The sequence below is a fragment of the Mustela lutreola genome, chromosome 9, assembly GCF_030435805.1.
Source record: "Mustela lutreola isolate mMusLut2 chromosome 9, mMusLut2.pri, whole genome shotgun sequence".
NCBI lineage: Eukaryota > Metazoa > Chordata > Mammalia > Carnivora > Mustelidae > Mustela > Mustela lutreola.
The window spans coordinates 68,185,393-68,197,972 of NC_081298.1; the positions used below are offsets into that span (position 1 = coordinate 68,185,393).

At 36.3% G+C, this 12,580-nt stretch overlaps 1 protein-coding gene across 4 annotated transcripts in view; it reads right to left on the reverse strand.

Annotated features, from left to right (window-relative positions):
• Window positions 1–12,580, reverse strand: part of CAMKMT (calmodulin-lysine N-methyltransferase) — a 391,971-nt gene that overhangs the window by 20,366 nt on the left and 359,025 nt on the right. For all 4 annotated transcript variants that reach the window (XM_059134602.1, XM_059134600.1, XM_059134601.1 and 1 more), the window contains one exon: window positions 2,794–2,868. In XM_059134602.1, coding sequence (XP_058990585.1) covers window positions 2,794–2,868 — 75 coding nt within the window. The remainder of the gene's footprint in view (window positions 1–2,793; window positions 2,869–12,580) is intronic.

Genomic DNA, 12,580 nt, shown 5'->3' on the forward strand with positions numbered 1-12,580 from the left:
GGAAATAAGTTATTTTCCCCGTAGCCCACGGGCTTATGAATGTTTGAATGTAAATATATGAATATATGAATGATTTAAAAACATAAACATTTCACCCAGCTCGTTGTAATCATGTGCATTTTACTTGAACCACAACGTGGATTTGGAATAGGTCTGTGAATAGAGCTTGTTTTCATGTAAATGGGATCAAGCAGGACCACTGGTTAGCTATTCAGAGAATCGGACAATGCCACCCTTGCTGGAAATGCTTCAATAAGGAATTTAATCCATGTACCTAATATTTGAACTCCAACTCTTGCTCCATATTCCTACAGCCTAATCCAGATCTCACTGACTAACAATAACCGCAGGGCGGTGTGAGACTGTGATCATGAGTTATGTGGGGCACCTGTTTCTGCCACAGAGGATTTCGGGTTTCATCTTGGAGGTAGTGTCCAAAGAGAGGGTTTTTCTGTTTTGTTTTGCTTTTTTTCTCCTCTATGACACTGCTTAAAAAAAAAAAAAATGCAGCATGGTCTTCTAGGGACAGCACCCACATAACTCCCAGAGAAACACCAAACTGACAGGACATAAAAAGCTGCCAGAGCCGGAGCTTCACTGCTGTGCGCACGACATGCGTATTAGAAATATCACTGTGCTTTCTAAGTTTCTAAGCAGCTTACCCATCCCTGTGAATATGAAGACAGACCATTACCAAAGCATTTCTTTTGGAAATAATATCAGCATTGCACTGAGAGTAGCTTAATGTTTCACATTTACAAATGGGAATTTATAAACAGGCTGACATTCTGGCACTTAGAACGCCGGCGGGGGGGGGGGGGGAACCCAACTTAACAACTCACACATAGAAAAGCTATTGATAAAATAAAACTTGGCGGACTTAGTTCATTTGAATCTGTAAATTCTCACCTAGCTACCAGATGTGTGTGTGCGTGTGTGTACATCTAACATTGGATTCCGTGACGTATTTGTAACGAAAGCCTTCTCTGAATATGCACTATGGATATCAGTTGTCCGTGACCCTGTAGTGCGCTAGGGGAAAAGGACTATTTCTCAAACATGTTGTGTGGCTGTTTTTAACCTAACTGAGAACATTAATCAGAAAAGAGCTTAAATCTTACTTCCTCTGCTTGTCTCTCTGGTACAAATAGGATGACATGGTGTGAGTGTCCATGACACAAGGTCTGACAAAGCCAGGCTGTCCTGGTATTTATGTGAAGGACACATTTACCTCCAAATCTCCTGGCCAGACCTGACTTTCACCGCATATCTGGAGCCCATGCACGCGACCCTCGCTTAAACCTCCAAGAAGATGCTGCCCTCCTTCCATCTTTTCTGCTGCTCTCTGATCTGACTTCCGTGCTTAATCTGACCTAATCCTGCCAGCATTATCTTCATCTGTGCAATGAAACCTGGAGGATCCTTTCTCATATTTGGTGAGGAGAGGCATTTACTAAATTACTTGCTCAAATCATATGCTGAGGGTTTAACTCCTTATTTCTGATTAGATGAGGAATGTAACATTAGGCACAATATCATTGATGAGTCCAAAATCTGTTTCTCCCTCTTTTGGAACAAGGTTTTTCTGAAATGGGGTACAAAGACACTAAAAGGGCCTTGGAAAGCTAGGAAATCTCAGCTAGAAATACAACAGAATGCTTCTTTTCCACGGAGGAGTGTTTTTTTTTTGTTGTTTTTTGTTTTTTTTTCAGAAGAAAAAAAGAAAGCAAATCTGATTCCAATGACTTACATAAAAGAGTTACCTATTGAAAGTTTTATTTAAAATAGTAATAATAATGACTGCCTGAAAATTTCATTTAACTCCCCTCTAGGAAAAGTCTTCTCCAGGTTCTGGATCTTATAATTGGGTTAATCAATACAATAGAACTTCTTCAGAATCTGAACTTGTATTTTCAATCTCAAGTGTTGTAAGAACATAATGAAACTATAAATAAGATCTTACTCTTAACAGAGAAAATACTTTTGAACTGTCAGTGTTTCCGTATGTTAAAATATTTATTAGTCAACATGCATGAAAGAAAATACCTAAGATTATTTGAAATAATTATTAAGGTTTGATACAGATTTATCCTGTAACTTAGGATCAGACTTCATTAACAGTAAGTAGACTGAGCCAAATGAGAAGAAAAAATATCTAATGTAAATTATTTTTAAAGGCAGGCACCTGACAGAGATTTTAATGTTATTTGCATAACAATACAATGTAATGTTATAATTCCTGTTTTGTGTATAATTAAATATCTTAATTGAAGACACTGAAAATTTAGATAGCAAACATACATTTTAAGAAAAGATATTTCCCCAAAGATATTGCACAAATGCGTCTATTTGTCGGGGCACATATGTGTGTGTACACACATATACATATATTCCCTTATATCAATAGTCAGATCTCTCCTAAGAAGTAAGCTAATTGAGCTGTTTGTGTTGATAAACTCCTTTTTCTCCAGACTATTCCTCTCTGAGCCATAATTATTTGCAATTTGCCTAAGTCGTCCATTTACTGATACGTCAAGCATGAAACAGAGGCAATTCCAGAAAATGGAAATGCTTCTCAAAATCAATCTTTGGGAAATAATGTGGTAGAAGTTACTGTGTGATAGAAGACTACCTTGTGACTGTCACAGGGAGATGAATATTAATTTGTTGAGGTTAAGGTGGCTTTGTGCTTCATTTGTTGACTTTGCTTAGCCGTCAGCAAAGCAGCACAGCCCAATTACTCCAGCAAAGCTATTTTTCCTAACAGGAGTTTTATGATTTTTATGTACTTACCAGTCAGCACACATAACAATGTCAAAATGTCCTTCCAGTTGAGAGACATCTGTCTCATTATCCCATCGTAAAACGCTTGAGGAGAAAAAGATTTTAAAAAATTATACTTAGGTTTTTTTTTTAACTTTTGATTTTGAGCTATTAACATTATTTTTTGTGGCACTTGAAATTATTTAAAAGGTATATACAAATTACTTCAAAAGGTATAATAAAAAAAAAACTAGGGATGGAACTGTCTGCTCTATATTATATTTAGTCTTCAAATCTAGAAGAGGAAGCATTCTCTATTTAGATACAATAGTTAAGCTTGTGCTAGTCTTTTTATAGTTTTTTTGTAGATGAACCATAGTCATTACAATGAGTCTAGACTCTTAACATCACTGAGGTGCATATTGGGATCAAAGTATTCCCCATCTGACTGGAATGCAAATTTATAAAAAGAAATTATTTGAAACTTAGCGTATATCTATCTTGCCTGCATGTCACTTGCATTTCTTATTGACGAAATGAGTGATTTGGCAAGATGGAAGGAAAAAAAAGCCAACCTTCATTTGGTAGTCCTCGTTTTAGGCACATTTAAAAATTCACCCATCCTGACACTTCGTCTCCCAAAAGAGGATCAGGTTTTAAACCTCAGATTAACAACAATAATTAATAACACATATTTAAGTAGTGCTAGTTGTGCTTAGGAAGCCAATGAAAGATTCTGACTTACTTTTAATTAATAATTGTGATGATTAGCATTTTACCATCTTTAAGTATTTTAATGATTTAATAATGATCTCTTCACATCAAAACTGATTTGCAGTGCTATTTTTCAGAAAAGTAAAATTGTGCTTTTCTTTCTTTCTTTCTTTTTTAAGATTTTATTTATTTATTTGACAGAGAGATCACAAGCAGGCAGAGAGGCAGGCAGAGAGAAAGGAGGAAGCAGGCTCCCCACTGAGCAAAGAGCCCGATGTGTGACTCGATCCCAGGACCCTGAGATCATGATCTGAGCCGAAGGCAGATGCTCAACCCACTGAGCCACCCAGGCACCCCATGTGCTCCTCTTTTCTCTTTTGATTATTATTTAAAACCAAACTGAGTGAGCATATCCTACCCTATCCAGTTATATTTGCTTACCTTGGTGGGTTCTTTATTTCTTCTACATTTTCCCAGAGTGAAAAGCCATTTGTTTGAATACAAAAATAAGTCTTACTTTGGTAAGTCCAAAAGTTCTTCCCATGTACACTAATAAACATTAGTGCTAGTGAATTTCTTAAGGTAGAAAAGATTGAACACATCACCACGAAATTATCTATGCAGACAGCACTGGTTGCCCATTCACTCATTCGACTCATTGCTACTGAGCACCTACTATGTGGTGGGCCCTGTGCTGGGCCACAGGCCATGCCTTCTTGATGGCAGCCTAGCAGGGCAGGTGGACACATAAACCCATAATTCTGATGCTGCCTCCTATGTACTGTGTGAGCATACAGACTTAGAGCTCCAGGGAGGGCTTTCCAAAAGAATCCGTCATCCTGTCACATATGGACAAGCTTTACAAATGAGCTCTACTGTTGTATTTGCTTAGACCTACTTGAGAGACAAGGAATGGAGGAAACCAGGAAAGCCTCAAGAGATAAATGCCCACTTTGTTTTTACATTCATTCCTCAAAAACTCCATGCGCCTGTAGAGCATGGGACATAACCAATACCAACTTATATGGAAACGCCAAGGCCTCCCATGCAACTGGGACTCAGGCTCGGTGGGAAACCAGACCTACTCAGCTCTCATCAGAGACCTAAGAGTCTTAGAGAGTTTCTACATGAACAATCTGGTTTAAAATATACATCTATACTTGACTTTTTCCAGTCATAAAAGTTATGTACCCATTATATAAATTTTGGGGAAAAGAGAAAAGTGTTAAAATTACTCATAATTTTACTGTACCATAAACCATTATTTAGAAAAATGTTTCTAATACATAAGTAATTAATAAAGCACATGAACAGAAAGTATAGGAAATCCTGTGGTGGGTACTGGATATTGGATTCCTGAGGAACTTCAGCCTCTTGGTTCAACAAAGACAGATGGAGAGATGGGGTCTAGGCAGCAACTGGCCATGGATTACCACAGCAGATGTAACAAGAGTAAATCTAAAAGAGACTGAAATGCACTGTTTGGCCATGTGGATCACAACACATTCCCAGAAAGCATTTTTTCCTAGTTCTCATGAGGCTTATGGCTATGCTGCCCCCATAACCGTAAGCACATGACAAAGAGTGGTATAGAGAAAAGAGTCTGCTTTGGTGTGACAGATACACTTAGGTTCAAATTTTGGTTCCTTCCTTGACTGGCTATGTGAACATGGAGTTTGCTTTCCCATCTGTAAAATGGAAAAATCAACAGCCACCTTCTTGAACACTCACAGAGCACCATTCACACTGTGTTCTACATTGGCGGTGTTCACGTAGTATACAATGAGAAGCCTGCCCCCTGAAGCTGTGCAATCAGGAGGCCTTCTCTCTTGGAAGGCAAAGGGTGACGGTGACTTCTATATTCAAGGAGCTGGTCCTTCTAACTCTTCTCTTCCAAAGACCTTGCCCTCCACTCTTCTCAGATAACTCACGTGACGATAATCTAAAGCAGTACTTTAGTTGTGGAGAAAGACCAGATTTTTTGTTGTTGTTGTTTATATTCAATCTGTTGCAGACTGACAGTTTCATAAAATAGAGTAAAAATTGATAGGCAAATGAGATTTTAAAAGCCAAGACATTCTAAACACAAGTTCACCGATCATATGCTTGGATATCACAGTAGTGTTCCGAAACATTCCCTTTCAATTTCTGAACTCACTTCATCGCAGGTCAGTAACACGCAGGTCACAGATGGGCTCCAGTATGGCCTAATTGTTCCTCTTTTTTTTTTTTTTAAATAACTGAAACCCTGACCTACTTTCCAACCAGCCCTTTCATAGCTCATCCCTTCCAGAAGGTACTCTAATCCCAACCATTCTTCAGTGCCCCTGGCCAACAGTCTACTAGTCTCATCACCATGTCCCTATCTCTCTTACATAACGTTTCTCTTCCCTCCTTACCCAGCTTATATCCCACAGACAATCATTTTAATTACTTCTTTGCATATACCCTCACTTTTTTCCCTTTCTTATTTTAAATTATTTCAAAATGACTTAGCTGTGACCCAGAACAAAATTTAGAAACATTTAAAGGGATATAAAAACATTCAGATTCCAAGAAGGTAAAATATAAAATACCTGAGGGCAATGGGGTGACTTAGCTAGTTAAATATCCAACTCTTGATTTCAGCTCAGGTCATGATTTGAGGGTCATGAGATAGAGCCTTGTGTTGGGTTCCCCCCACCCAAAAGATGAAATAGATGTTTTAAGACATACAAAAGCTGAAAAAATTAATTACCAGCAGATCTACACCACAAGAAATGTAAAGAAAGTCCTTCAGGCACAAAAATATTCATACCAGCCAAAAATATGGATCAACAGAAAGAAATGATGAGAACTAAAATTTGTAACTACATGGGCAAATATGTAAGTTTTTTTCTTATTATTTAACTTTGTTTGAAATATTACTGACTGGTTAAATAACAAGTACTTCAGGGTTTATAACACATACTTAAGTAGAATATAGCATATTATAGAATAGCATGCGACTGGGAGGAAGTAATAGAAGTATACTATGATCAGGTTTTTATAGTGTAGTTGAAGTGGTCCATCACTTGAGGATAGAATTTAAAAATGTATGGTATAAAACCTACAGCAACTACTAAAACAACTAAACACAATTATGGCTGATAAGTCAATAAAGGATAAAAACTAGAATAATAAAATCTACTCATTTAATCAAGGGGGGCAGAGAAAAATGAAAAGAAGAAAGAACAGATGGCATAAACAGAAAACAAAAGGCAAAATGAGTTAAATCAAACCATATTAGTACTTGTACTAAGTGAAAATGGTCTAAATGTCCCCCAATTAAAAGGCAAAGGGTGTCAGACTGGATTAAAATGCTAAATGGAAGTATATGTGGCTTACTAAGTAAATGTATTTTAAATGGGAAGCATGAATGGATTAAAAGTGGACGTCATACCAAGCAACACTAGTCAAAAGAATGCCGGAGCAGCTATATGAATGCCAGACAGTAGATTTCAGAGCAAAGTATATTACCAGATGTAAAAAGGATCACATTACAATGTTAAAGGAGCAATTCAAGAAGCAGATATAACACTTCTAAATATTTACAAACTGAGTAACAGAGTTTCTAATGTGAAGCCCAAATGGTTATTACTGTAAGAAAACACAGACAAAACCACAATTATAATGAGAAATTTCAATACTCTTTTCTCATTAATTAATTGAATTAGACAGAAAATAACCAAAGTTATAGATGGTTTTAACAATGATATTAACCAACATGACTTAATTGATATTTATAGAACACTCCATCCAATAATAGCAGAATATATCTTTTTTTTTTTCCCAACTAGATAGGAAGCATTTACCAAAACATAGCTTTTCTGGATCATATTTTTAACTTTCAACAAATTTAAAGGCATTCCAGTAATATAAAAATATGTTCCCTGGGGCACCTGGGTAGCTCAGTTCATTAAGCATCAAATACTTGGTTTTAGCTCAGGTCATGATCTCAGGGCGGTGGGATCAAGCCCTGTATCAGACTCCACACTCAGCATGGAGTCTGCTTTTCTCTCTCCCTCTGCTCTTACCCCCACTCTCTATCTCCCTCTCAAATAAATATATAAATAAATAAAATCTAAAAGAAATAAGTTCCTCTCCACTATGGAATTAAATTAGAAATCAATGTTTTCTGTAAAATCTCCAAATATTTGGAAAGTAAATAATTCACTTACGAATAACATAACATCCAAACATGAATCAAAACAGAAATCGAGAAATATTTTTATTGAATGAAAATGAAAATACAACATATAAAATTTGTGGGATGCCACTAAATTTGTGGGATGTATAGAATGGAAATTAATAGCACTAAATGTCTATATCAGAAAAGAAAGGTCCAAATCAATAGAGTCAGCTACCAGCTAAATAAACAAATAAAAACAAAAACCAAACAAACAAAAAAAAGAAGTAAACTCAACATAACCAGAAGAAAGGAAGTAAAGATCAGAACAGAAATAAATGAAATTCAAGAAAGCAGAAACATAGAGAAAAATCACTGTAACCAAACACTGGTTCTTTGAGAAGAGCAATAAAATTGATAAACCTCTAGCCAGAGTGACTAGGAAAACGGAGAAGACATAAACCACCAACATCATGAATGAGTCAAGTGGAATCAATACGGATTCTACAGATAGTAACATGATAATAAGGAATATAAAAGTTCCTTCATAAAATATATTAATAAATATAAGTATATTTATTAATGTAAAAATAATATAAATATATACAATATAAATATATAATATCTATAGGTACAGAAGTATGTATCTATATCAATCCTAGGAATACAGGAAGGTTGATTTAATGTTCAAAATTCTATCAATATAATTTACCATATTAATGAGCTAGAAAAGAAAAACCATATGAACATCTCAATAAGTGCAGAAAATGCATTGTCAAAGTCCAACATCTACTACTGATAAAAACTCTCAGCAGCCTAAGAACAAAAGGGAACTTCACCAACCTGAAAAAAGTCATCTATGAAAACCCAGAGCCAGTATCATCCTCCAATGGTGAAAGACTAGATGCTTCTTCCCTAAACATCAGAATAAGGAAAGGATGTTTCCTCTCATTATTAAGCATTGCATTGGAGATTCTAGCTAGTGTAATAAGACAAGGAAAAAAACAAGTCATCAAGACTGGGAGGGAAGAAGTAAAACTGTTTCTATGAGCAGGAAACCTGACCATCTACGTAAAATATCCAATGGAATACACAAAAAAAGCAAGCAGAATACATGAGTTAAGCAAGGTTGTCGAATACAAGACCAATATACAGAAATCAGTTATATTTCTTCATATAAGCAACAAATAATTGGAACTTGTAACTTCCAATTCCCTATTAAAACATTTAAAACATTAAAAAATTCTAAACTATGGGGCACCTGGGTGGCTCAGTGGGTTAAGCCTCTGCCTTCGGCTCAGGTCGTGATCTCAGGGTCCTGGGATCAAGTCCTGCATCAGGCTCTCTGCTCAGCAGGGAGGGAGCCTGCTTCCTCCTCTCTCTCTGCCTGCCTCTCTGCCTACTTGTGATCTCTCTGTCAAATAAATTAAAAAAAAAAAAAACCCTCAAACTATTAGTAACATAAAATATGAAATACTTAGAGATAATTCTGACAAAAGTTGAGAGAAATTAAATAAGACCTAAATAAATGGAGGTAATTCAGTGGATAAAGGAGAGTGTTTTTTAACAAATAGTGTCTTAACATTTGGATATCCACTTATTATTTTTTTAAAGATCTCTAACACGTATCTTGTACATTAAAAAAAAAAAAAACTGATTCCAAATGGATCACAAAATTAAATGTAAAAACTAACACTGTAAAACTCATAGATGAAAATACAAAAGAAAATCTTTGTAACACTGGGTCAAACAAGGGCTTCTTAGATATGACACAGGATGCATGATCCATAAAAGAACAAATTGGTAAATTAGACTTCATTAAAATTAAAAACTTCTGCAGTTTGAAAGATGCTACGAGTTGAATGGGAAGAGAAGCCACAAACCTTGGCGGGGTGGATATTTGTAAATCATATATCTGATAAAAGCCTGGGTCATATAAAGCTTACATATAAACCTAGGAAAAAATTTAATGAACTCTCAGGGTATGAAAATAAGAAAACAAGGAACCCAATAAAAAATAAAAGAAAAAGGTGGGTAGATCGTTTGAACAGACACTCTACCAAAGATATATAAGTGTCAAATAAGCACATGAAAAGATATCCAACATCATTAGTAAATGGGGAAATTCAAATTAAAGTCCTAATGAGATACCACTATATACTTATTAGAAAGGTTATCATTTAAGATTGACCATATAGAGTTTTGGTGAGGATGGGGTAAAAATGGAACTCTCTGAGGGCACCTGGGTGGCTTAGTTGGTTAAACCACTACCTTCGGCTCAGGTCATGATCCCGGAATCCTGGGATTGAGTCCCGAATCAGGCTCCCAGTTCCATGGGGAGTCTGCTTCTCCCTCTGACCTTCTCACCTCTCATGTTCTCTCTCTCTCTCTCTCAAATAAATAAATAAAATCTTTAAAATAAAATAAAATAAAAATAAAAATGGAACTCTCTGACACCACTGATGGGAATATAAGTACAATCATTTTGGAAAATAGTTTGTCAGTTTCCTTAAAATGTTACATATGTGCCTCTATATGATCTAGCTGTTCCACTCCTAGGTATTTACCCCCAGAGAAGTGAAAACACATATCCATACAAAACATATATCCACATATCCATATGTGGACATAAATACTCTTAACAGTTTCATTTGTAACAGCCCCATACTAGCAACAACCCAAAATTTCATCAAAGGGTGAAAGCAGAAACAGATTGTAGTGTACATAGGACACAACTCTGGAATAAAAAGGAAGGAACTGTCAATACTTCTAGCAACATAGATGAATCTCAAAATACTTTTACTAACTGAAAGCACATACTGAATCATTTCATTTATTTAAAACTCTAGAAAAATCTTTAAAAAAAAATTAAAAAGGGGGCACCTGGGTGGCTCAGTGGGTTAAAGACTCTGCCTTTGGCTCAGGTCGTGATCCCAGAGTCCTAGGATCAAGCCCTGAGTTGGGCTCTCTGCTCGGCAGGGAGCCTGCTTCCTCCTCTCTCTCTGCTGCCTCTCTGCCTACTTGTGATCTCTGTCTGTCAAATAAATAAATAAAATCTTAAAAAATTAAGAAAAAACCCTAGAAAATATAAACTCACACAAGGTGAGGGAAAACAAATCAATGGAGAGGGAAGAAACTTCAAGAAGCAGAAAGGAGGGTTTATCAAAGGGCAAGAAGAAAGTTCTACGTGTGAGAGACATGTTCAGTATTTGGACTGTGGTGATGGTTTCAAAGGTGTACACAATTTTTTAAACTTGTAAAATTATGCATACACTTTAGTGGATGCCAATTTTACCTCAACAAACTGTTAAAGAAAAGCTAAAAAGGAAGTGTTTTCTGAAAGATAGCAAGGTGTCTGCAAACATCCTACTAGGCCCCTTGGCCTATGTGAACTTTACAATCTAAGGCATAACCTTCAGATGCAAAGACAAGTAAAGGATGGTTCTTCTAACCCCCAAATCATGCCCATGTGTTACCAATAATTATATTGACATTCAAGTAAAATGTGTATATTATCTCCATTTTATTTCACCACAATGTCAAAATCATATTTCTGTTTGAAATTCATTACAAAGCAAAGTACAATTTTACAGAAAGAAATACAAAATCAATCATCATCACAGAATTCCTCATGATTTAGAAAAATCGTAACAGCTATAGGCATGGTAAACCTAGAAAGTCTAACAGATAGTGCACAGCAGGAAGAATGCTGGGCTTGCAGCGAGCTAGAAAGCTCTGAGTTTGAATACTAGCTCCATCACTTACAGGCCAACTTATGGGCCAGCAGGGCTGGGAGATGTTGAGTACCATGGCCTTCATCTGCAACAGACATTAGTTGCATTGCACAATGATAAAGAATCGAATGAGCTAGAATATATGAAAGTGAATTATTAGGGCTCTATAAATATTAGTTTCCTTGTTTTTACTCTTGCATTAACTTAGATTTTTTCATTCTGGCTTTGACTTTGAAGGGTCGACTCGAAATGCAAAGCCAAGTCAGTTTCTGATAGGATTCCTATCTTGTGATTTAAAACACACACATACAGGGGCGCCTGGGTGGCTCAGTGGGTTAAAGCCTCTGCCTTCGACTCAGGTCATGATCTCAGCATCCTGGGATCGAGCCCCACATTGGGATCTCTCTGCTCAGTGGGGAACCTGCTTCCTCCTCTCTCTCTCTCTCTGCCTGCCTTTCTACCTACTTGTGAACTCTGTCAAATAAATAAAATATTTAAAAAAAAAAAAAAACACACACATACACACTCTCTCTCTCTCTCAAACAAAAGTCTCTGTTTTAAGTTTCTAATATAATAATGTTTAATATAATTTGTATTTCACTGTGGTGCTCACAGGTAGCTCTCCCCTTACAGATTTAAGGCATTTCTTTTCTTACATTCCCACAGTTAATATTTGTTTACCATTATATTTGCAGACTCCTCAATGGGGAGTGAGTCATAGTTTCTAACTCTGTTGTTAGAAAGGTCATCCCTTGTGTTTTGCAAAAGTACTGTACTGACACAATTCTTGATTATGCTTGCCAAATGTAAAGAGCTTAGAATATTTAAAAAAACAAAAACAAACAAACAAACAAAAAATCCAGCTGCCTTAGCAGCAGTGGGGAGTGGAATGTTACAGGCATTGTTCCTTGCAACAGACTCCAGAACTCTTCCCACAGTTTCTTATATCTTACTACTCAACATCTCTCTTTGGTTTTAGCTCATCCTTACAGAGGGTCCATTCAAGTCACTGATAGTGTTTACATAAACTGGGGAATCATTTCTCTTCTCTTCTTACAAATACTTCCCTATTTGTCACTTGTCCCTCCATTTTCCCTGATCTTTCCTAGAGTTTCAAAATGCCATATGCTAGAAGATTCTGTAGTAGTGTTTTAAATACTTGGGGAAAGGAATCTAAATCCAGAACGGAAAAACAAGAATGAGATGGGACATTAACCTGTTG